Here is a 26,194-nt window from a genome sequence, read left to right as displayed (position 1 = left end):
TGACTTACTTAGACTTGGAGCAGAGGTCTGCTTTTAAACTGAGTGCCATAGGATGATTTCATTAACAGTTAGTGATAAAATCTGGACCAAGTCTAATTAAGAGAGTCATAGATTTCTTGTTGCTTCCCAGAGAAGGCCACAAGTTAATATGACAATAAGCAGAAGGCTACTAGAAGCAACAGATTTTGGCAAGTTTTATATCTGATGTAATCAAATGGGATTTGATCATTTATTTGCATGGATTATGGTTTCAATCTCTTTCTGAAGGGGCTCTGTAGAGAGATTGCAGGACAAACCTCCACCAGTAGACAGAATCGGGGCTGACTTTCATGGTTGCTATATCAGTCTCACTGTTTTAGGGGTTCAACAGCACTGCTGATGTGCTTCACACCACCTGGTATTATTGAACACTTGCACTGACAAGGCACATCCTCACAGGCTGAGAGAGAGTTACCCTGTTGTGGGGGATTCCCTTGCCCATACCCAGAGAAGGAATTTATGAGTAATGATTTAGATACCCATGGAGGCTACACACCTGTGGGATTAGAAGAGGACTTTTGCAGGTAAACGTTTTGAACTATGCTGCCTAAAATGATGGTTAGGTGCCCATGTCAACTTAGCTCTTAAACGTTACATTTTTCAAAGGGCTCCTATAATGAATGAGTGCTTAGCACATCCTGGAAGGGTGATTGGGTTAGTGACAATCATCACAGCTAGAGTCAAAGAAGTCATCAGAGAAAGCCATCATATTTAATTGTTATTAAGGTTGTAACGGTAAGAATCTTGTGTGCAGGTTTCATGGATATTATGTTCAGGAAGTACCACTTAGATAATATAGTCCAACTTCCTGCAGTACCAGGCCAGAAGCCTCTACCTGCGAATCCTGCAATAAGCCTAGTGTTCCTGGTGCAGATAGATACAGCACATTTTTCAGATTTCAAGCCATAGAAGATCCTCGATAAAGCACAACAAATTGTTCCAATGATTAAGCCCTGTCACTGCTAAAGTCTGTCTTGTCTATTGTCTGAGTTTGTTAGTTTGTGCAGCTTTAGATTCAGTATTTTTTTCTTATCTCTAGTGTCTCAACATTTAATCATTTACAGATCTTGATGAGGATGCTTTTAAAAGTCTCCTTAATGAGCTAAATAGACCAGTTCCTTCTGTCTGTTGCTGCAATGTGTTTTGGTTTTAAGATCTTGAGACTTACTTATTCTTACAGCTCTTTTCTAAAGATTTTTCAAATGGATCATTATATTTCTTCAGGGTGACTTGTCCTCATAATGTGTTATTTTGTGCCATATGCAATTTTTATTAGCAACTATTTTTATTTACTTTTATTCCAGAAATTTATTAAAAGAAAGACATCAAATATTGCTCACAGAAATCTTTTAGATGAGGATTCTCTGTTGATAATTATTCTTGGAAAGCTGTCTACATGAAATGGATAAAAATATTATACTGATGCTGTGTATTTCTCATCCCCCTCCATTCTTAGCTGTTCAGTGCCCAGTATTACCATAAATTTCTTTTAAATAAAATTCCCAAACTGTGATTCTGCTCCTGCTAGTGATCTGTGAATTATCCCCACATGGTATGCAGCAAAGGTCTCCAGACATTGCCTGTCATAGGAGCAACCAGGGTTGGACCCCATTCTTAGCCAGGCAATACGGGTGCATCTACAGTAGTGTTTCAGTTCAGCTCAGGAGTGTGCTTTTGAAGAGATGCTCCATCATTCGCAGTTTCTGTGCTTTGATTCACACTGAAGTTCATGAAATGATAGACATTCTTTTTGGACAAAGCTAAACCTGAAGATGCACTTCTGCAGCGCATCTAGGATACTGCAGCTGCAAACAGGCATCACAGGGCACACCTAGAGCTAAGCTGCATCAACCACCTTCTTCCCTGAAATGCACACAGAGTGGGTGTCAAGTCCTCAGCATTCTATTTACTTAACACCATCCCTAAATACTGGTATAGCTACAGATGTGCTACTATTATTCTTGCTAGCAGCCATAGATGTTGTTTGCCAATACAGCCATGGGCAGCTCATTGTGGTGTGAAGCACAAGGGCTGTGCAAAGGCATCGCCTCTGACAAGTGGCATGCTAGCTGGCACTTCTGGTTCAGGCTGGAAAGCTCATGGAGGTAAGATTGAGTTGGTACAGTGTGATATGCTGCAGAGGAAGGGATGGGAATGGGGAAAGAGGTCCCAGATAGATCTTACACAAGAAAGCCAGGGTTCTGGTTTGTTCAGATGGGATGCAGGAGCACAGTGTTCTGCTTTGGCAAATTAAAGGAGGAGAAACTGGTAACCTGTTTCAGCTGCCAAAAATGACACTTGGTGCCAATTATAGTACCTGAATAAATTCAGTTTGGAAACCGGCAATTTACATGCTTGGTGAAGACAGGTAATGCTTGCATTAAGGGAAGGTAAGTCTTGACTGGGACATAAGCAAGGCAACAATAAGCAGTGACTGCACACTGCAGGTCTCTCAGTAAACAGCACCGTGATCCTTTTACTCTTGTGCTGCCATCCACATGGCTTTGAGTGCCATGTTATTTTGTTAATAACGTTGAAAAAACTCTGATGCATGTCCTGCATGATAGGGTCCCCCTGCCAACAGACTGATACAAGTATCATCTTTCTAAATGAGACTATAGCATGTTGCTACAGAAGCACAAGGGAGGAGTAGTTGTTCGTTCCCTCCCCTTTTTGCAAGAGGCTAATATGGATCAGAAAAGTGTCTTTGATGGTCAGTTTAATTGATACACTGGAGCAATTTCATCAGACAGTTATTTGGTAGTTTGCAGAAGACCACCACCAGTTCCAGCACAAGATAGATCCACGTGTTGTGAGAGGGAGGTAAAAGCAAATTCACAACATGATTGCAAGCAGGACTCCAAGGAGCACTGTTGCCTTTAAACAGGGTGAGACATGTAGCAATCTGCAACGCAGAGAGGCACACCTGCTGTCAGAGGGAATTGTCTGGGACGGAATCAAGAAATCACTGTGTGTTATGTATTCAAACTGCTCGCTGGAAAGACACAGAGCATGAAAGAGAGTGATTGCCAAGTCAAGGCGATTCTGCTTCTCAGACACAGCAGACAGATAGAGATACTCAAATCAACAGCACTTCTGGATTTCCAGAAATAATAAGCCAAAACCTCCACACTTTGAGAGGAGAAGAGAGCAAGACTAGAGCTTTATAGAGATAACCATGAGCAATAATATGAGGACATGACATTAATTTTTTCCCCCTCTTTTAAAGGAAGAAAAGGGTGAGACTGGAGTAATATCTAAAGAAAATTATGATGAATATGCCTGATGGGTCACAAAGACACAGAGAATCTGATTGTAAGATGCAGAATAAGGACTACAGTATTGTGGTTGTATGCTAGAAATCTAACATCTCATGCATGACTGCAGTTATTAAAGATTCACTCTCTCTTCATGAGTGAGGACCACTTGTATACCAGGTTACAGCCTGCCTTGCCCCTGCTGCAGGACAGCAGTCATGTTCAACTCTCTCACATTCAACTTAAGCGCCCAAAGTCTGTCACAGTCTTCTGTAGACAAGAGGGAAGTTAAAATAGCACCCGCAGCCCAGGAGACCAATGTAAAGATTTTAATTAGCCGTAAGATGCCACTGAAACAGAATGCAGTACATTTGCAAGGCAGAAGCAGTTGCACGCACTGCAGTCAGGATAGTGCAAATCAGCAATGATTCAGGGGCATCAGAGATTTGTATTAACTGAAACATTTGCTAGAGCGGTGGAAAGAGATCACAAGTCAGGACCAATAACGGAAGCTGGGCCACCATACATACTCACTGCTTGCAATGGCCAAACTAGTGCTGGCATATTGCTCTGAAGGAGGTACCCAGCACTGGCAAGGCTTCCCACACATTTTGCAGGTGGTACTGCAACTTGCTTGGATGCAGACTTTGTCATTTCACTTAAAATATTCCTCTTACTGTCTTTCCCTGGCAGGCATGGATTTTTCCTTGCCATCTTTCTCTTCTCTTCTTCTTTTTATGCATTCTGGCCCTTATAATTTATCCTGATTGAAGTCTTGTCTCCTCTTGTGGTTATGCAGATTGCATTTTTATTTTTAATTGCTGCCTTTGCTTTGTCAGTGAGTGAGGGTGGACTTACAGCTAAAGGTGGAAGGTGATGCTACAGTTATGCACATGCAAAGAGCAGAGGAGCACACATACAACATGAAAATCCTTGGGTCCAAGTGCTAGGCAGGCAGAACTTGGTCTACAGTTAGGGGGATGGAAAGCAGAAGCACAGCCTGTCCATTGCTGAAGAAAGATGCTATCTTGTAAGACGTAAGCCACTTCAGAGCACAACCTGGCATGAAAGCAGAAAGAATAGAACCTATATAGTTTGCCTGTCATTAGTATTTCCAGAATCTCATCTCAGTAACCTGCCTCCAAAATAGATGGCTAAAGGCATGATATAACAGGTTTATCAGAAGCAGAGATGACTGTGTGAACAAAGACTTACTTAACAGATGCTGGCACCTTGGTATTTCTTACAGGAACTGATTACACCCACCAGTGATAATAACTAACCAGGCAGTATTGCACGCAAAGCACAGCATCTATCACTACGTTTCCAAGCAACTTCAGAGAATCAGTCAGAGCAAATCTCATTGAGAGAAAAATTAAGTGAGAGAGTCTATTGCATGGGTCTGCAGTTGGGTCTGAACTCAGTCACCTAGTTATTGCATGTGATCCCAGCACTGGAGCCAACCCACCCCTGGGGCTGAACCTGCACCCACTTCCACACAAGGAAGCAGGTAAGAAACCTCCTGGAGCTGGAAACTCTACGTTCTGGAGGGAAGCACCTTGCTGGGACTTTACAGATACTGTGTGGAGAAGAAGATTTTCTTCCTCTCTATCACAACCAAGGCAAAGAATGTCAGAAAGCTTTTGGGTCACAGCAGATCACCTTCAGAGTGTGACTTCCCGCCACTGGCACTTAGCCTCCTCCCTTCATGCTTCCTCTGTCGCAGACCATCTGAATACCAAGGTGACCTGTGAAGATAACACAGAGAGAGGAGGCATTTAGGAGCCACTGTGTCGATAGTTGAGGACAAAATATAATTGTACTGTCCTCCTGGCTATTGACAGAGTGTTCCCTCAACTGCACAACACCTGCCTGGAGGCTCACCATCTTGCATGGCTCAGCATCCATCACAGCCAGCTTTGCACGAGCCAGGTGGTTCTCCAAGCCTGCCAGTGCAGAAGATGCCCTTTGTTTCAGATCAGGGGAGATAACGATCCACCTGCAAACAAAGGCCTGTCTTTATCTTCTTAATATTCACTCCAAGAATAAAACTATCATCCAGACTACAGGCAGGCAGTTACACTTTTGAATAACGTACAGGAGATTTTTGGTTGTAAAAAGCTGAGCTGCCTGCATGTTTCTGCAGGACTGTACCAGCTGTCCAGGTACACAGGAAAGGCTTCTCAGTTTCAAATCAAAATGTATGATCCAAATGAGCCAGGGAGAGTGAAAAACCCACCTGGCTGCTCTGCAGACTCCAGGGCAGTGGAGAGAGATCCCTGTTCATATTAAATGAGCTAGCTGCCAACAAGCTACCTCAGGGATGAGAGATGGTCCATCCACAACAGCTCAGAGCTCAGGAAGGACTCATCTCCCTTGCTCGCTTGGGAAACCTGTCCACAGAGCACTTTGCACTTCTGGGGTTAGACATCAGCAGTGAAGTGAATTAGCCATTTCAGTTAGTTTGGGTATTCTTGCCACAGTGCGCTACAGTCTGCAGAACAAGCTCCAGCACCCACAGCATACCCAACAGTTGGGCAGTCAAGGCTGTCATGATCATCACTGGGTGGCAGGAAGGGTTTCTTGAGCCCTTCTCGCATAGACGTTCTCCTCTGAATGACCAACTGCCACCCAGGTGACAAAGCATTCACCTGGAAGACAAGCATCCATGGCCAAAATCCTCGCTCTCAGCCAAAGGGAATGCTCTCCTGGGATCTGTAATGAGGAGATTCACCTTGCGGTTGGGTTCTCTGCTTTAGGTGCAAGAAAACTGGGTCCAAAGTTCCCAGGCTTAGGCAGGCAAATGATGAGAGTTTGGGGCTCTGCAAAATGCTCCAGCTGTCATGCTTGCAGCCTAGTTCCCCTCTGAAAAAACTTTAAGTCTGACATCTGCTCCACTGCAAAACAGAACATTTTTTTATACTCAGAAAGAACTGTAGGAGGAGAGAACTATTTCATGCCCAGCTGTAACATAAAGCAGTGGTTTCTCCATCAGCTGAGAAACCTCCCAAGAGACGTGGGCTCCCCCCCAGCTCGCCCTTTGTCAGGAGGCAGCTGATCAGTGTGATCAGCTCTCTCCTTTCACACCCAATGTGTGCAGCTCCAGGGCTGATGTGGGCATGGATGAGCCCCTGTGTCGTGGCAGAGTCCTCCAGGTGTCAGGTGGACCCCAAGAAGAGCACCAGGAACCAGGTGGTTGCTCCCTGCCTGTTTTTCAGAGGAATGGGAATGGAGAGCATACGGCAGGTGAGACTCGGTGGATGCACCAGAGGTGGAGTCTGGTATTTCCTGTTGGGGCCAACTGAGTCTCTGAACAGGAGGAAAGGTGCAAATGAAGGGACATGGCATAGAGAGAGAGTATGGTATCTCTGCAACGTGACAGAGATGTGGCAGCAGGGCACATCCCTCCAGCTCTCTTATTGCCGTGCATTTCCTTCCCCTGCCCTCCTATGAGCACAGCACCATGGGGCATGGATCCAAAAGTCCCAGATCATGCAGCTTCTGCAGATAAGGTCTTGGATGTTACTCTGTTCTCTTCCCACGCTCAAGAGGACATTATCAGAGAACAGTCCTATACCTAAGGTTTCCAGGTCCTGCATGACAGCGAAGCTTGGTCTGATGGTCCCACTTACAATGCAGTGTCACCATGTGCAGCATTTTGCATCAGGTTTTTCCGCTGTTTCATCACAAGTCATCTCACACATACATGTAGGTTACAAGCATCTGGGATTGCTCTATGGGCTGCCACTGGGAAAAGGTGAGGGAGGTTATGAAACCCATGCTTGCTGCACAGCAGTAATGAGGCTGGCAGAAGGTGCTATTTGCTCATGGACACTGTGCCCTGCTGATCCCCTGTTCCTGGATGTCAGAGCTGGTGTTGTCTAGTTCTTTTGCCAGAGATTGGTGTGGTTTGATGACCACCCTGGGACCTCAGCCCTCATGGGATGCAACATGTACACTAACTGGGAGTTCTTCTCTTGAGCTGCAGAAAAGATGTGTGAGGTTGACACGTCCTCAGTGAAATCTGGGATGACCCAGATCCTTGAGGTTGTCTCCAGGCTTAATGATTTGGTCTATCTTTGAGTGATTATGAGACCTTTCCTTTGTGACCTCAGGCTTTGAAAGGGACCTGAAGGTAATGGTCTGGTTTACCAGTTCCAAGCATCTGTGTGGACATGAGTTTTTCCTGCACATCACGTCAACCCCTCTGCTCCCCAGGCATAGTGTCAGAAGAGTCACTTCTAACATGAGAGGCTGCTTCACAGCCTAGTGCAAAGGGATACTTAGAGCAGGACATGAAGAACAGAACCAGTGCTGAAGGATGATCAGTTCAGGCTGTGTGACAAGGCCATGGCTGAGTACGTCTCCTCTCTCCATCTGCACGGTAGCTGCATGCAGCCCTGACTTCAACACCAGCAAAATTAAAAGAGGCAGTCAACTTAACAGGAGATCCAAGGGACCTGCATAATAGTACTATTTACAGTTTAATTCCTTCCTGTGCATGCCACTTGTGACATGGGCACAGAATTACAGTGGGAGATATCCTTCTGAAAAAGACATGTAAAGAACAGTCATGATATTTCCCTCATTTTGTCAAGGAACATGCTACAAGAAGCACCTATCAGAAGATGGAAATACTGCTGACTTGTCTTATAGTCTACTCTGTCACACATGGCGAGCTGCTGGCCTTTTCATCATTAGCTCCTAAGTGGGAATACAATTTTAAACATTGACCTTATACTAACCAGCATGAAGCACAAACAAGAGCTCACAACACCTACTGTCTCTTCAGGTGAGTTCTGAAATAAATCCAGCAGAAAATACCTTAATAAATCAACAAATCATTATATGACAGATTTAAAATATTAGACATATTTCTTTTCTAATGGATAAACACAGATACAACATAAAAATACATTTGAAACACATCATTCTCAAAAGAAGGAGATAAAATGGACTTAAGCTTTAGTAGAGCCTCTGTTCTTTGTTCTAGCAACTTCAGTGGAATGAAAAATTGGAAGTTTTAATTGAATTTATTTTTAAAAAAGGATGCTAGAGGCAAGGCAGTGTCTGTGCCTTATTTTGCATTGTAGGTTCCTAAATAATATGTATTGAGCACATGCTGCTGCACTGTGGAGAATGCCAAAGCAGCAAGAAAGCAGGAAGTTTTGATTTTTGGACAGGTGCTCTGGTAGATGGGCTTTTGGCATTCCCAAGGCACAACAAAGCAGATTGGCACTGTGGAAATAAAACACGTTAGTTGAATGTTCCTGCTAAAGCTACAAGAAGGATACTTCAGCAGTCCCTTCTCAGCTGTAAGAAGCTCTGATGAAAGGATCTGTTCTCATATCTCCAGTTCCAGGGAGAAACACAGCCTGCATTTTCCATCTCCTCTTTATGAGCCATAAGAGTAAAACCTAGTTTTAAACTAAACTTTAGTTTTTGGACTGCAACTCTGTGCTAAGGGCAGAAATCTCTACCTGGGGAATCAAAGCTCCTACTGCAGAAGCTGCTCCTTCTTCTCCCTGCAGGACTAGTTATCTCTACAAACACCAATACCATCCCCAACCCACTCCAGTTCAAAGGCCTCAGAGAAGAGCCTTGCATGATTGCACGACAGTCAGCAAACTAATTCCTAATTACTACCTGCACCAGGTAGTAATTCATTCATATTGCTTTTTTTAAGCTGAGTTAAAATTTTAAGCATATTATATTGCATACAGAGAACCCTTAACATACTATGTGGCTAAAGTTTAATGTCATTACGTAAGTGAAAAATAAGTGGAAGTGTAGTGATGCTGCTGCCAAGCCATAGGCAGTACAGTACTGAGCTCTCTGCTCCGTCATAGCTGTGCACAAGACGCCATACAGTGCTCTCACAAATTGTCAAGGCTCTGAGGACACTAATAGGTCTTAATGGCCCTGACCAGCATCACCTGGTACCTCCACCCCCACCCATGGGCCCAGGAGCCCCATTTCAGCTCAGGGTCCCTGCCCAAGCTGTGCTAGGGGAGTGCTGGTCCTCAACTCAGCCACAGCTGATACTGGCTTGAACCACAATGTGAAGAAGCATGGCTGTCAATTCCTTATCTGCTCCCTTTCCAAAAAGGTATCTGAAAACAGAGAAACCAGTAATTTTTCACTGTCAGCAATAAATTATTTTTTTTTCCTTTCTGATTAGTCAAAGTTCATGGGAACTAAATCAACATTTCAAAATAGAAACAGTGTAATGACATTTTAGTAGCTTTCAAAAATGAAAACTTAGGTTTATTAATTAATGAAAGTTTAATAACTACTACCCCAGCACTTTACTTCAAAACCATCCAGAGTCTCTGTTATGATGAGTATTTGAATATATACTATGTTAAAGTATGCATAATTAAATGATACCATAGGACAATTACCATACAGCTTCATCCTGGTAATGAACAATAAAGAGAAATCTTCAGCTGCACTAATGGGAAGAGCCAGTTCTCCCTGGGTGTACTTCAAGCCATCTTATTTTAAATGTTGGACCTTACTTGAATATCTGCCTTACACTGAGGATGAATTGCACTCTACAAATCCACACTTTTTCCCATTGCCCAGACAGGAGTCTGGGAAACTAGCCCAGAAAGAGATTTCTCTTCTTTAGGCATCTACACTTGAACAAATTAATCTCATTCCAGTCACAAAAAAAATATAATCAGACTCAAACAATTGACATACAGTTTAGACCTCTAAAGTCTTGCTATACTGCTTTAGAGTCTTATAGGTCTTGAAATAAATTCTGTTAGCAGTAATTTAAAATTCACTGGCAGATCACTGATGCAGACATTGACTAGTGTCAGGTCTGCCACTGATCCCAGCAGCAATCCCTTAGAAACACTGGCTTTCCCACTGACAACCATCTTGTAAGGTTTTTTTTTCAGGTCTAATTCATATATCTGATCTACTGGTACTAGGAGCTAATATTTGACTCCAGATATCAAGAAGCTGCAAATGTTGCACAGCTACATAGCATAGTTGCTCTATGCTACATTTATTTAGTAACCTCTCTGTCAAACTTGTACTTTCCTCAAAGAATGAAATCAGGGATGTTTGACTAAACCTGTTTCCATGGGCTGCCTCAGACTGTATCCATTAGCATCTTCTAGCTCAGCCTCCCCTTGACTGGGGCTCCTAAAACTTACATTTCCCTCTGCTCCCAGAGTCTCCTTCAGCCAAAAATTCTCTGAAAGTCTGGTGTCCATGATCCTGTCACATGGTACCACATCATCTCCAGCCCCTTTGTTTTCTCCCATAATCCCTCTGCCTCCTTTTCTCTTTTCCTTGAGCCCATATCTTTGTGGCACATTGTACAACAATGTTCAGCTGGAGATTAAAAGTGTTCCCTAAGCAGATCCAAGCCTTTTTTCCCCTACCTTCTATATATGAAGGAAAAAAATGAGTGCATAAATACTTTTTACCTTTCCTTGCTGTTCCATGTTCTTCACATTCTTCCTCTCTATTTGCACTGGCTGTTCCTAATAGACAAATCTTGGGTCCAGCAATTGCCTGTTTTTAGTACTCCTTGATATTGGGTACACAGTGAGGGACGGAGCAGCAGCAAGATGACAAAGATTTGGTTATCCTGACTTGTGCAAAGATATCACCACTGGGACAGTCATCTGATATTTGGCTGTGGATTGAGGGCTTTAAACGGTTCCTCATTCAGCTATGGCAGGAAATCCAGCCCACCAGCTGAAAGCATTTTGGGGGCTACCTGTCTGTGGCTGTAAAATACTCAATAGACTTGGGCTCAGTGTAAATAGATGAGTTGGTAGTGTTGCTCACCATAGATTTTCTGAATTCCTTGGAGGTCATCCTGGGGCAGTTTGAAGTTGTGTGTTTCCATGTACTGGTAGAAAGGAGCCATGATAGCACTGGGATCATTGGAGTGTTCCAGACCCAGCGCATGTCCCAGCTCATGGACTGCAACCAGAAAGAGATCATTCCCTGTGGAAGGAAGGCACAGCCAAATTAGTACACAGCCACAGCCTGACACAATCCCAAGCCCCACTTACACATAAAGCAAGAAGAAAATGCTTCGCTATCCTATTGCACAGCAGGTCACAGTGCCAGGGTCAGCTCCCAGAGATGGTTTTAGTCCTGAAAGTCTGTGCAGCTTTTACGTCATTGTCACAGAATGGGCAGGAAGCTCCTAGCCCATGACCACCCATGACCATGAGCACCCTCAGACCAGGTAAAACAGGCAGCTGCCTGGAGTGAAAGGATACCAACTGTAGAATCTTTTGTAGAGAGTTTACAGAAAATGGCCCACGAAATAGGCTGCTCTGATACCATTGCCTCTTCATATGAGTGCTGCCAGGAGAGATGAGAGCACTGCCAGTCTGCTCATCAACAAGGGTACATGGTGAGAAGGGAGCTTTGTCCCCCTTCTGGGTCCTCCAGTGCCGTGCTCTGATCTGACCTGAACCACTAAATCCTACAGGAGATCTGTAAGGCATCTGGCAAAGCAGGAGGAAGAACAGAGAAGAGCAGGGCTAACACCCACCGTAGCATATGTAGTACCTGGGACAACCCCATCTCCTCTAGCACAGGCTCCTCAACATGCTTTTACTTTGCTGGACTCCTGGCACTGCCATGTCTGTGGGAGGAGGTGAGTACAGGTAGCACCATCCTGCAGGAGGCAGAGCCACACAGGGAAAGGTTGGGTTGGATCCCAATGACGGGAGGGAGAAGGAGAAAGGAGGAAAGAAGGGACATGCTCCTGACAGGAAGAGAAAGTGCTGAGGAGCCCTGTCTGGTCCAGAAGCTGGTAGGAGTGTGAAGTAGGGGTACCTTCAACTCTATGTTACAGGCATACTCTCCTCTTCAGTCTCATGGATCTAGGACCCTCATCTCCTTGATCTAGTGTGGTCCCTGGATGTCCTACTCCGTGAGGGCACCTTGACATGGGAGGTGATATGACAGTGCTGTGTGAGGGATGAAGACACAGCCAACAAGGACAGATGTAAGTCTCTCCATGCCATTAAAATGCCTGAGCCCTCAATTCTGCCTGAATCGGGCTGCTTTGCTGGTTTTGGCAAGGCACAAACGAAGAGCACTCCAATCAGACACAGGAGAAAGCAGTTGGCAGTGGCAGCTCAGTGGCTGCTTTGCAGCTTCTCCAAACAGTGCATCTCTGTTCCCCACATCTCCAAACCGCACCTATCTTAGAGGTAACAAAATTCCGTACACCATGGCCAAGCTCTCCTTGGGACAGGGGTTGCAACAGTGATTCATGAAGAACTATCTCCACTTTAAAAATACTTATTACTTCACTGTTACCCATAAAAACGTGACAACATAGGTTCAAGTCTTCACAGCAGGGTGCTTTGCCAGCATCTCAAGATACCTGAAGTCAGTAACAAACAGTGCTCAAATAGTCATACACACCACACCAAAACGGTTAAATTGTCTAAACATTTGAGCTGGAGGGTGTAAGCACCTGAATAGGGAAGACATGGTAAAATATACAAGTGCATTTCAAATAAATGTTCAAATACATTTGTTCAAATACAATTGTCCAAAAACATATGTGGGCTAAAATTTAGCCATATATGTATTTAAAATTCCAGAATTTCTGTATTTGCAAAATCCAAATGGGGACTTAATAATTTTTTCTCAACTGTTGCTGAAAAATCTGGTGTGTGCAGAACAAGTCAATAAAATGTCCAGCAGCATAGTATAAAATGCATTAAGTAGTTTCATGGTAAAGTTTGGAGGACTGATCACTCTTCGTGGATTTTCAAAAACACTCAAGCTTAGAAGAAGCACCCAGTTTTCAAAAGGGATTCAAAGACTCAAAATCATGTTGGAAATCAAGTAGACTTACTCTCCTATATCACTTAAATGCTCATAAAAGCATAATTTTCATTGCTACCACAAATACTCACACATCAAAGTCTGTAAGAAGAGTCTCATGAAAGTCAGCTCTGTACTGAGTGACTTCTACCACTGACTCATGGGCTGTGCCTGTGCTAAATACTTGGAGACTTTTTCTATCACCAGTTTGGTGGCATTTTCCTCCTTGCTGAAGTATCCAGAGAGTCTTTGTACTGATACCATGTCTAGAACTTGTCTCTATGTAAGTCTACACATAAATCTATGTAAGTTATTTGCCCCTATGTGCTAAACCATTATCAGAAGCATAAGATCAGACACTATCTTAATTTACATTAGTTTTAAATAGCCTTCAATCACTTGTTTCTGCCCAAAACAAATGCCAGCCCACTTTACAGCTGGAAAACAGAATCACACAGACTCACAGAATGGCTGAAGTTGGAAGGCACCTCTGGAGATTGTCTAGTCCAACTCCCCAGCTCAAGACAGGTCAAGTAAAGCAGGTTGTCCAGGATTGTGTCCAGTCAGGTTTTGAATTTCAAGTTTCTTGTATTAGGAAGCCCTGTACATAGCACTCCAGATGTGCTGAGTAGAAAGGAAGGACGGATCATCTCCCTTGACTAGCTGGCAATGGTCTTCCTAATGCAGGCCTGGACGCTGTTGGCTGCCTGTGCTGCAAGGGCACACTGCTGACTCATGTTCAACTTGGTGTCAACCAGGACACCCAGGTCCTTCTCTGCAAAGCTGCTTTCCAGTCTGTCGGCCACCAACAAAGCCCAGGTGCAGGGCTTTGCATTTCTCTTTGCTCAACTTCATTAAATTCCTGTCAGCCCATTTCTCCAGCCTCTTGAGCTCTCTCTGAATAACAGCATCACTATTTAGTGTATCAACCACTCCTCCAAATTTTGTATCATTGAACTTGCTGAGGGTGCACTCTGCTGCATCACTGAGGTTGTTCGTGAAGCTTTAAACAGTACTGACCTCAGTATCATCCCCTCTGACACATATCCTGAACTCTACCATCTCATGGTTACTGCAGCCAAGGATGCTACTCATCTTTACGCTACCCACCAGTTCTTCCTTTTTAAGTATCAGGTCCAGCAGATCACCTGCCTTTGTTGGTTCCTTGATCACTAGTAAGACAGCTAGGACGAGATCTGAGACGATCAGCAAGTCCAGAAAGATGAAGGCTCATACTTGAGGAAGTATGTCAACAACCATGGTGGTCAGGCCGACCAGCTCTTCTACTATTGAACAGAAACACCCCTTCTCCTAGTTATCCTGATGCAATACCTATCCCTGGAAATACAGACAACTGTGGAAAACAGCTGCTACTGTCCAGTTTTAAAACACCATTTTGACTGACAGCGGTGTGCAAGGATGCCACAGAGCATGGAAAATTTTGGCTGGGGACCTCTGCTTCCTTGCATCTAGAGATAAGGGACTCGCTAAGAAATGAACCTTCCCAGTTCTAGCACAGCCACAGATGGAGTGGAAAAGCTATCCTCCTAAGGGAGGATACATCGCTAGGAGGCCACTCAAACTGGAGTTTGAAGCGATTTGCTGGGAGGTGATGGCTGGAGCAGATGAAGGGGAGGTAAAGAGAATTTCTAGGAAATGAAGCGACTTTCACAGAAAGTAGGACAAGAAGCTCCTCTTCGTTCTCAACAAATACTCTGATTCTCAATGCTGCAGTTGCTTCTCACCTCAAAGCCTTTGCTGAAAGGCAGTAGAATGGCACTAGCCGAAATAGCTCCCCCTCCTGCTCCCTGCTCTGGACAAAGATTTCTCACCACTGTTTCATCCCCTCACCTTATTGTTCTAGCCTCCTCCCAGACACATCCATAGTTCTCTTCCTTCCAGCATGCCCATGTCAGCTGCCTTCTCCACCCTGCTCTATTCTATGAGGGTCCCGAGTCTGAAAGCAGCTAAGTCATTCTCAGAGAGCAAGTGGACAGCATGCATTTCCTGGGAAGAGGAGACAGGAGAAAAAAGTCTAAGACCATTTTGTAAGCACAGAGTGCTTGAAAACCCAGCTCTGGATTCATCATCCTATTTCTCTTGAGGGGTCAGTTTACATCAATAACGTTGTTAAGCAAGAGGATCCTTTTTTTTTTTTTTTTTTTTTTGTAAATGGGAGTTTCATAGCATGAAAGAACAGAGTTAGTTTTCTTTTCAAAGGGTGGGCTAGGATTTGCTCTGAAAAGAAAACATCAAGGTATGAAAACACTGCCTGACAGTGTACTTATCTCCTCCCACTGCCCTTAGCTTGGAGCTGTTTTGGCTCTTTGTGTACTGTCACCCACTGCTGTTTGGCTGCCATTTGGAAACTGTCCACTCAGCTGATCTGCAGGACTCTCGAAAGAAGCCTGTACCTCTCAAATTGTTTCTGTTAGTTCTTGAACATGCAGCAAGATCTCTGACCTTCATGTTCTCCACAGTTCTTGTCTGAACAGCACTCTTAATACCCATCCTCTTGGAGCAAGATTCAGAAGGGAGAACTAATAGCCTAGCTTGATACATTGCTACTCATACAGAAACAAGGTCAGGCAATCAGATAAAGCTCCTTTAATTTCCTCTTCAACCCCCTCCCCAAAGACCAATACCAAGTAACAAGTAAAACTTGTATTCACTGTATACCAGCCACCTGGGTAAGACAGTAGGGTGAAGAAGGGACTGACTACCCTTGCTTTGTATTTGCAGGGAAAGGTCCCAAGAGAAATCCAACAATTTTTGCTCATTTGCACCATCTGTACAAAATAAAGAGATCTGGTCAGAGACCTGCCTGAGCTTTCTCCTCCCCATTTCTCAGGAGGCATCCAAAAGTCCACCAATAAGCACCAGAGAAAGGATGACCCTGTAAAAACTGGGGGTAGTTTTGCAAGTTGGTTCATTGAGTGAAATAGTTTGACCTGCTATTTTAAAACATAAAAAACCACAGGTAATTTAGCTTTAAAGTTGCTGATGTATTTTCCTTACCAAAACAATGTTATCACTAGAGAAAGTTATAATTGAGGGCACACCTATAACAACATAAAAGCATCGCCCACCATCATGTCAAACCAGGTGAATACACTGCTCATCTTACATTCAGTTTAATAGCTCTATACTCCCCACACACAACACCAGACAGAATACACACAACTTGAAACATACTTTTTAGTTGAATTTTCTTAATTAAAAGTAATCTAAATTTGTGTTCAGAATAAACCTCCTGTTAGCTGCTATACTCCTAACTGAGCTAACTTAAGATAAATTGCAACATAATCACACATCAAAACCAGGTCTTTGGTTAAGCACTCTCGAATTGTTTAAAATATACTACCTTTCCTGCAGAGATAAGAAACACAAGGTTTTATTGCAACAACACAGAGAACACTGTAGTCACAGATAAACAGATTTATCTATGATCTTCCTTCTAGTCATATACTCCATCACTCATACTTCGATTTTCAACTTCAGCTGGAAAAATGGCTGTTAAATCAGGTAACAGACATCTTGAGAAAGGTTTTTCTTTGTGAAATTGCTAGCACATGCCTTCTTGTACAGTGTCACTTTAATTATGAAAATCCGTATCAAACCCTTTTCTTTAATTGGCTAAGTAACTCATTGCATAATAGGGTATCCAATTGCTGTAGGTCAACAAAAACACTCATTTAAATGCCGTCAGTTTACAGTAATAGGTCACAGGGATACTATTATGGCAATGTTGTGATATTACTATCAGTATTCATCCCTGATCATGACAGCTGTATATATAGCTGTAATGAGTGTAGGTAGACTCTGACAAGTGGCTAGCCCAGTGGAGTGTAAATCCAGGACAGAGCTTCTAAGACAACAGAAGTACAAATAATATTGCATATCTGATTAGTAATAGAAAAGCAACTGTGAATCTCTGATCTTTGTCATATTAGTTTTATACTTTATGAACTGTACCATGCTAATACATCTACATACTGCAGTTTACTCAGACATGATTAAAAAGACATATGAAGGTTATATTTTGAAATTTTATTAAAGTAAGAATGATACTGAAGAAGTCAGATAATTTGTTGTGACAATAGCATGCCTAGGCTAATTACAAAAAAGACTGTGAACTAAACATACTTTAAATACACTAAAATTATCCATTCCACTCCAATAGCCATGTAGAGACAATTGTTTTCCAAGCACAACTTAAAGAAGCTTTAGGGCTACTCTAAGCTATGCCTTGGTTCTTGCATCTTCAGACCTGGTAGGTCTGAACCATCAAACAGAAGAACATGTGATTTGTCTGTACTCCTCCATTCACCTCCACAACATGCTCTGCTCAAGAAAAGCTTTGCAATCTTCTGAAAACCCCAAAGAAGTGGCAATACTGCTCTTCCATTTATTTGCACCAAATGAGATGTGGAAAGCAGCTTTTCTATCTAGAAAGGAAGAAAATACATGTTAAAAAGAAATATAGGTTTCATTTTCCTCATAAACTATTATTGTTGTAAATGTAGCAATGAATATGATGCATGTTAAGGACTTCATGAAAACTCTCAAGAGTGTCTTTAAACAGCTTCACTGGAGAAAGAAGAATGAGTGATATGCAGTCTTAACAGAAATCGTACTACAGCCATATTAACAAACTGATCGCCATGAGATCAAATGACTGCAGAAGGACAAAGAACCGCATTATGTTACCAATCATCATGAAAGATAGGTAGTTTGCCTTATTGTCCCTGAAAGGCAGTTGTGCAAACTACGTCTGTCACTTGTGTTACAGACCTGGTTAATGTTGCAAGCTGTGCTTTATCTGACATAGCACAGATGGCACTATGAGAACAATCTCCTGTAGAAATTCAAAGGAAAAATAAAATATTTTTCTGGAATTGAGAGACCAAAACTGACTGAGTGATGTGGAGGCAACAGTGGGCAACCAGAGAGAGGGGGAAGTTGTGACTGCTTCAGCTGGCTCAGCAGCCTGACATTCAATGGAATAAGAGTGTTCTGGTGAAAAAATTTCCCATGTCCTTCACAAGTGTAGGTTGTAATTCAATAAGCAATTCAATACAAAAGAATTACCAATCCCAAAATGAAAACTCATATTTGCCTATATTAGCATATCATTCCCTAATTTGGTAGAACAGATGGTAAAGAAAAGAAAAATACTCATAAAAACATGGAAAATGTAGATATAACTTTCATTCCATCAGTCTTGAAAAGAAGCTACGCTGGTGGTTTTATTTTTTTAAAAGTATTTAAATACAGCATGGTCTACAGACAGAGTTTTGTACTTGACCCAGCTGTGGAACAACCAGAACGTAACTACAAACAAACAAACAAACGAACAAAAACCCCAAGGATTTTAAAACAGTTAGAAAGCTGGCCCAGTATATTCAAAACAGGTAAACATGTCCTGGTATAGGCAGTGTGGGTACAAACCAGTTTGTGCTATTTGGGATTCTTTTTTACCAGTCAGTTTCAAATTATATTCAACTCCTGGTGCTGACAACAGAGAAAGTGCTGTTCTGGAAGCTATGAGAGTAGCTCTTTGCCATAAAGAGGGTGTTTTCTACCTAGGACAGGAGACTTACTGTCTTTGTCCTCCCCTGACACAGAAGGTTTCTGATGGGGCTGTAAAGACTGAGGAGGACTGAGAAGTAAGAGAACTGGGATGTAAGAGACATTCCCCCCTCAAAGTGGTATTCTTGGTGGATTTGGGTAGAGAAGGCAATACTAGATAAATTGTCTTCAAATCTTCCTTCAGAAAGGGGCGGGGGGGGGGAAGTAGTTTAAACAACTCCCAAGTTTGCTGCTTGGTTGTGATGTCAAAATCAGGAGTATTGGGTGTTGTTTCACTGCTGATGCTGCAATCCACCTCTGATCGCAATGACCAGCAAACTCTTTCCAAGAATTCATCTATTTTTCATTTTTTCTCTTCCTGTTATTTTACTCCTCTCCCCTTCAGCAAGTGGAATGCAGCAAGTTTATTAGAGATATTGCTGCATTTTGGCTCACTTCACATCATCTGTTTCTGCTTTACAAAGGAAGATGGCAAAAAGAGACTTTTTGGCTCACCTTGATACTCATGACCTGCCTTTTTTACAGTTTTTTCTTCCTTCCTTTTTAAATTAATGACACATAATTGTGATCCTTACTGGCTCCTTCCTACGAATCTCAGAGTATGTCATTCTCTGTGGAAAGAAGTAAAATATTTAACTTTGATTATACAGAAATCAATAAGATTCCAAGCACCTACATAACTGTATTCATACTCTGTATTAAACAATTACTGACAAAAAAAATGGATGATAATTTTCTTTATAGAACACTGTGAACTTCACGTGTATTTACAAGTACATTGTTTTGAAAGTAGAATTTGCAAGTGATCCTTATTAATGAATTTCAGCTGTAATCAATAACTAGCACTGTCAATACTACAAAGCTTTAAAATCCAGACTGCACTAGCACAGCACTACTGTAAGGTCACTTCTATGTTTATATAATGACAGCATATACAACAAAAGAAAGCACTACTTACAGAGATGCTGTCCAGTAGTGAAGAAGAACCTGAAGACAGAAGTCATCCATGTCTGCTGGTGGACTTTCTCTCTTCATTTTACTTTGTAAAAAATTTTAATTTGCAAGTTCTCTATGGCTTTCTATGTTTGATTGACATGACAGGAACACAGTCTCAAACTGTTGCTAATTTAAGCTGCCTGATTTGATTTCTTTTTACTGTGGCTGGCTGTCTTGAGACCATGTGTCTATATACTTGCTCAAATTTTGTTCAACATTAGCATATGATTTTAGAGAACTGGCTTACAGGAACAAGTCTCTCTAAGCAGTTACAGGATGAAACCAATGTTAAGTAGGTATGTTCCAGAGACTAAACACTGAACTGGTCTTCTTCAGTGAACAGAAGTACTGACCAACAGCATGATCTGGTGGAGTAAAGTATCATAAAAAGGCCTGATAGAATAAATTGAAATTTGAATACAATTTATGCCCCACTTGACTTCCAACATCTATACGAAAGTCTTTCATGTGTTAATAGTCATAATCATGTGTTAAAGGACACATGATTAACTTCAAAGCAGCTCTGATTTTCACTCTGAAAAATACTGATGCTCATTTTCAACAACAGAGTGTCAGAAGCCTGAAAAATAATGATGGATTCAAAATGCCATTTGTTAGAATAAAACTCTTTAGATGTGGAGATGTTCTGTACCTAAGAAATCAGAGAAAGAAAATTAAAAAAGTATTTAACAGCCAGATAGCACAAAGATTACATGTGTACTGTGTTGTGAGCACACACACCCTCTGACAAGTTGCTCATTATATTGATACTTTGTAGATTGCTTTTGCTGGCCTCAGCATTTCCATAGAAAATGAACATGAAAAAAGTGGTAAAATAAGAAAGAAATTAGACAGAAAGCAAGGCAAAACACAGAGGAAACAGGAATTAATAAAGGAGAAAAGACTACCAAGTTCTGGCAATATGCTGGGTGAAGGTACAGGTGTTAAGGGAAGCTGCATTTTCTTTTTCAGCAAGCATGCACTGTACCTGCATAAGTCAGGTAAGTGGGTTGCAAGTAGATAGTAGCCAGTCAACCTAGAAAAGTGGATACCAGTACAAATATCAAAAAAAAAAAAAAGGCATCAACTAGATACTCTTCATTACTCTTAGTCCCCTCCCTCCACCTAAAATAACACAACTGTAATCAAACAAATCAAACAGGATAGAGTGTTTAGTTGGCAATGTTTCCAAAGTGATTGCAAACACTTGGAAATCTTTGATAATAAAGAACTACCTACCCAGGTAAAAAAAAAAAAAAAGCCAAACCTACTTACACATACTGCTTAATGCTAGGGGATCTGTTATATAACGTATACTAACATACATCCAATGTTTAATCTAGTGAATGCTTACAGGAACCTTGTACATTCTTGCACTTAAAAAAAAAGTAACAATAAGAGGTGGTACTTCAAAAGCATCAAACATCTCACGAAAAATATTGCCAGCTACCTTTTTATGCACCTAAGAGCATTACCCATCCTCCCTCATGAGGAATCTCAATATTAAAAGATTCCTGTTTTTAGAAGGGAATTTGGTTATAGAAAAGAGAATTTTATGAGCTGAATACCTTGTTACAGCTCAGAGTTGCTGTGAGAAGTAACTGCAATTTGCTCTTAAGTCCTAGCAACTAAAATTCTGTCTGTTTAGCAATGCTAAAGAATTATGGAAAAATTTACATTGAAAGGCATGTCTGGAGGTCATCAAGTTTAACTTTCTGCTTCAAGCAGGGCTAATCTCAAAACTACATCAGGTTGCTCAGTGCATCATCCAGCCAAGTTTTGAAAGTCTCAAAGGATGGAGTCTCCACAACCTCTCCAGGAGCAGCCTCAGAGTTGTACCACTCTTGTTAGTGAAGAATTTTTTTCCTTATGCCCAGATGGGGTGTTCCTTGTTGCAGCTTGTGCCCATTGCCTTTTGTTCCTTTCTCTGTTCACCTCCAAGAAGAATGTAGATCTGTCGTCTCTATAATATCTCCTCAGGTGGAAGACTGCTATTAGATGCTTCCTCCCCACTCCATCCTCCTCCTCACTAGGCTGAACAAGCCCAGTTCCCCTGGTTTCTTTTTGCTCCAGTCCCTTATCACCTCAGTGCTCCTGCACTGGAATCTTCCCAGTTTGCTGACACCTTTTGTGTACTGGGGGCCCCAAACACCACACTCCATTCTTGTTAAACTCAAAACATCACTGGTTTCAACCATGCACTACCAACAAAAGTGAAGCTGGCTTTGCAAAAAGATCCAGCTAAGGAACAAGAAAAGCTTTCTGAATGAAAATAGTGACAAAGAGCAGGAAGAAAAAAATGCAAAGAGAACAGCAGGCAGAGACCAACAGACAGGTTTGAAGAAATGAAAATCTGCCCAGAATGTAGACATGCAATAGTTCTGCTGTAGTTTTATGATCCAAGACATGCATCTTGCAGCTGAAAGGTCAGAAGCCCATTTACCTGCCCCAGATGCCCATTTCTACCTACTTTTTCATTTGGGCCCAAAAGCTGGGGCAGCTCTAAGGCAAACCAGATCAGGAGAAAGGAATAGAAAGACAAACGACATTTGGCTACATGTGTTCCCTTATCTGGTTCACACTGTAGCCACTTCAACATTCCCCTGGTTCAAAGGGGAAGAAAAGAGAAAGAGGTGCTGGGAAAAACATGACAGTGATGGGAGGAAGCATGTGCATAATCCCTTGTGTAGGAGTTAAACTGAGTGGAGACCTAAAGCATCTAACTGGAAACCTAGAGCACTAATCTGCAGACTAAGTTCCAGAAGCTGAGAATGAAAATCATGGTACTTGAATTCTGTTTCTCATTCAAGGTCAAATTATTTAGGGCTTTGACAGACACTCATCCCTTCAAGATCCAGGAATCTGAACAGGGAAAGCCATACACCTATTCCTTGAGACAGCCTGTAGAAGAACAACCTTTTCTAGCTAGATACATACATTATGACAACATTGCTCAGTAACTGCATTTTTAGAGAAAAAAACTTCCATATTTTATCTCTAATGGCTTCTAGAGTATTGAAGACAAGTGAGCAGATTCAAGTACTCAGATGTGACAGTAAAGGCAACAAGTATCAGAAGCATGGGACATCCTCTGTAAGACACCCACGATGGACTAAATGGATAAATGCAAGCGTCAGTGATCTAAATGGGACAGACTCAAGCAGAGGCACTGCTGTGGTAGAAAATCTGTAGGTGCCTGGGCAATTTTAAGAATTCTGTACTCATAGCAGAAAGAAAAAGAGTACCAGGACATTCAGGTTCAAGTTCAAATTAATTTGGCGCACCTGATATCTTAACAAGAACAACCCAAGCTGTGACAGAAGAGTGGCTCTCTCAAAGCTTGGCTAAATGCCTATGTTTGTGCAACTGAATTCTACTATAAAGGTAGAGGTGAGAGAGAGGATCCCATTTTTAGGAACAGGGATACAAATGTCAAAAGAATCAAGAAGGTTTGTGATATTAATACTGCCAGGATAGAAAACCGTAAATCTCCAGTGAAGACACCACTTAGAACATGCTGACTGGCAGATTAAATGTCAGCTCAAAGCTATGCATGCCCCCCACCAACAGGTACAACAGGCTGCCATGCTCACTGACTATCAGTAAGACTCTCCAAAATTAACCACTCTAATCAAAACTTTCTCCTTGAGGACCTTGCTAAACATTCACATCAGTAAGCTTAGTATTCGGCTGTCCTGAAAAACCAGCTCAGGTTCCTGAACATATGCAATGTCCAGATGGTGGCTTCAGCAGTGCTTGTTCTATTGTCCAGGTAGATGCCCACTAAACAATGCTAGTCCTTGTGGTGGAATCACAGAGAAAAATCTGTCCAGTTTCTCTCCTCTGTGGCTAACAGAAGCCTTTCCAGAAGGTGGTTCAGGCCCTTTTCCTCCAGAACTTCTGCAGAAGGTCTTGCACTGAAAGCAACCCATGAGGTCTCATCTCCTGTACCAGTTCTGGCAGTGTCTTGTAAACACTGGCACTCTTCTTGGTTGGCTTTCTTCAGAAGCCCTGAACAAGAAGCTTTCCAAAGAAGCCTCTGGAGTAACCCACCAGATCTATGGGGACATGTCTGTTGTAATGATTACAATATTTACTTCCTGTTAGCAAAGCTCAGCATTTCTTGCCAATATCTAAAGAGCAGTCACAGTGGTAATCCTACATTTACAAAGAGAACTTGATACAAGCGTGAAGCTGTACAGTGTGGGAGAGTACCTGGAAGAGAGGATACTGAAAGATGGATCCTGTGAACTGCAAAATGATGAAACTTGACGTGAAGTTGAGTTACACTACAGTCACTACAGGAATAACTTGTCAGCTGGGGTTGTTTCCTGAAGAAGCTGAAGTGGCTGACCTTGGGCACACTCCCACTTAAAATGCCACACAACGAGCAAATGATAGGGAGGGTCTTAGAGCTTAACTCTGGGCATACTGAAAGAAAAAAATTCTGGTGGTCCCTGGCAGGCATGGATACCTCAGTACTTACCTTGCTTTAGCATTAAAAAGGTTCTCTAAGTGTCTTCCCTAAATCAATCCTGCTCCACTTTAAGCCTTCAGCTACTGCTTCAGTGCATTTCCTGACCAGCATGGTGTCTGGTACACATAAACTTTGGAATGAAATCTGGATTGCACAGGAAGACTGACAGCAGGTATCACTGTTGCAGATGGGATAGCCCCAGCAGTGGCAGTTCTAGCTACCCACCCTGCAGCAACAGCAGTGCTTGCTACACCCATGGGTAGTTACTGTGGAGGTGGATGCCGTTAGTACCAGCACTAGTAAGACACAGGCACTGCTATTTGTAGTGATGGTGACAGTTGTCACTACCAACAGAGGAATATCACAAATAGCTATATCTATATAGCTACAAAGCTAATATCTGCAGTGGGTTGGCAGGCACCACATATTTAGTGGTATGGTGTTAACAACATGTGTAACAGCAATGGTAGTTTGTTGTTGTTTTTTTTTTTAAAGACCATGAAGAAGATTTGCCTGGGATTACTATTGAAAATATCTGCAATGTTGAACTGGAGATTAATATTTACGTCCTGTAATTAACCTGGATTAAACAAATGTTTGAGTTGTCAGAGGGGTATAAGCGCAGTCACGTATAATGTGGATATTTAAACTGACAGAACTTACTTTCAGCCACTGAGGATTCCTTTTCAACCTGTTGTTGGAGACACATATATACGTAGTTATTTTCAATAAAGGCTAGGAAATACTTGATTTGGCCAGTTAATAATGGATTTCACGCAGCACCTCTATGCTTGAGCCAAGTTACGTAAGATATTGAGGCAGCCAAGGGAGAGAGATTCCAGCATGGCCAAGTCTGCTTACCCTCTTTCAGGCACAGGCTTTGCTGCCTACAGTGAGCAACGTACGTCAGCAGCTGTGAGTCTTGAGATGGGCAGTTTAAAGCTTGCTTGGCTGTTTCTACAGCACATTTCAAGTAAAAAAAGCCCAAGACTTGGAGAAAGTAGAGCAAAGTCACCTTTGGTGTCCCTTTTAGTAGTGCAAGCAATTGGGATACTGAGACTGCCTGCATTTACATGTAACTCGGTGACCTAATGCTGCATCTAAGCAGCCAAGAGAGGCCACTTGGCCTGCGAGCAGCTACATACAATGTACTGCTAAAAGACAATGACTCAAAAACCAGCTTCAATTGCCTTCAAGTGCCCATACATCAAAGTCTAATAAGCCGGAGCCCTTGCTGCTACAAGTCTGGGATGAGCTAAAGGCCGAGCTGCTTTCATTTCTATTGAGGAGCACCTTCCAGGAAAAACATGAGTAAGTCCCCACAACTGTGACCACACCAGTTGCTCCTCATTGTGTGGTTGTATAGATAATTTATCCCTAAATGTAAAACCACACTCATCCTCTTTTTCAGTTGCATCCTGTTTGCAATATCACCTCTCCGATTTGCCTTGATCCTTCCAAATTCCAATATTCTGCTTCATGCTTTTAGCTGCTCCCATTGACATTCTCATCTGAAAACTTAACAAATGAATTCTGTATCCCATGATCCCAGTTAATAAGGACTGCTCCAGGAGTTCAACTTCCTACCTGATTTTGCACATCCTTATCACAATATTATCGAAATTAATCTCCCACAGCTTGCTTATAGGAATGTCAGAGAAGGCAGTACAATTAAGATGATAGATCAGCAATGATTAATTGAAAATACAGTATTACTCAGCTAAAGGAATTGTATGCATGAGTGGAACTGTAACTAATATCCAGGGGGAAGGAAACTTTGCATTCACTTTGAAAGCCTATGCAGGATCACTCTTCACAGCAGAAGATAAAAGAAGCGTTGGTGCACGTGCCCCAGTTACCATGGTCTCAAAAACATAACCAACAGCATCACAGCTATTATCATTATACCAATAATTTTAAGCTACATGGTAATGGTCATGCTGCTCACAAGGGGCAAAATCGGTATAATAATGATCACGCAAAATGATAACGAGTATATAAATCT

At 42.2% G+C, this 26,194-nt stretch overlaps 1 protein-coding gene across 4 annotated transcripts in view; it reads right to left on the bottom strand.

Moving 5' to 3' along the window:
• The window catches only part of MMP24 (matrix metallopeptidase 24), a 47,866-nt gene that overhangs the window by 7,798 nt on the left and 13,874 nt on the right, over positions 1-26,194 (bottom strand). For all 4 annotated transcript variants that reach the window (XM_069807722.1, XM_069807744.1, XM_069807737.1 and 1 more), the window contains one exon: positions 11,112-11,273. In XM_069807722.1, coding sequence (XP_069663823.1) covers positions 11,112-11,273 — 162 coding nt within the window. The remainder of the gene's footprint in view (positions 1-11,111; positions 11,274-26,194) is intronic.

Source organism: Haliaeetus albicilla, chromosome 2, assembly GCF_947461875.1.
Source record: "Haliaeetus albicilla chromosome 2, bHalAlb1.1, whole genome shotgun sequence".
NCBI lineage: Eukaryota > Metazoa > Chordata > Aves > Accipitriformes > Accipitridae > Haliaeetus > Haliaeetus albicilla.
This window is presented reverse-complemented; position numbering and strand designations above follow the sequence as displayed.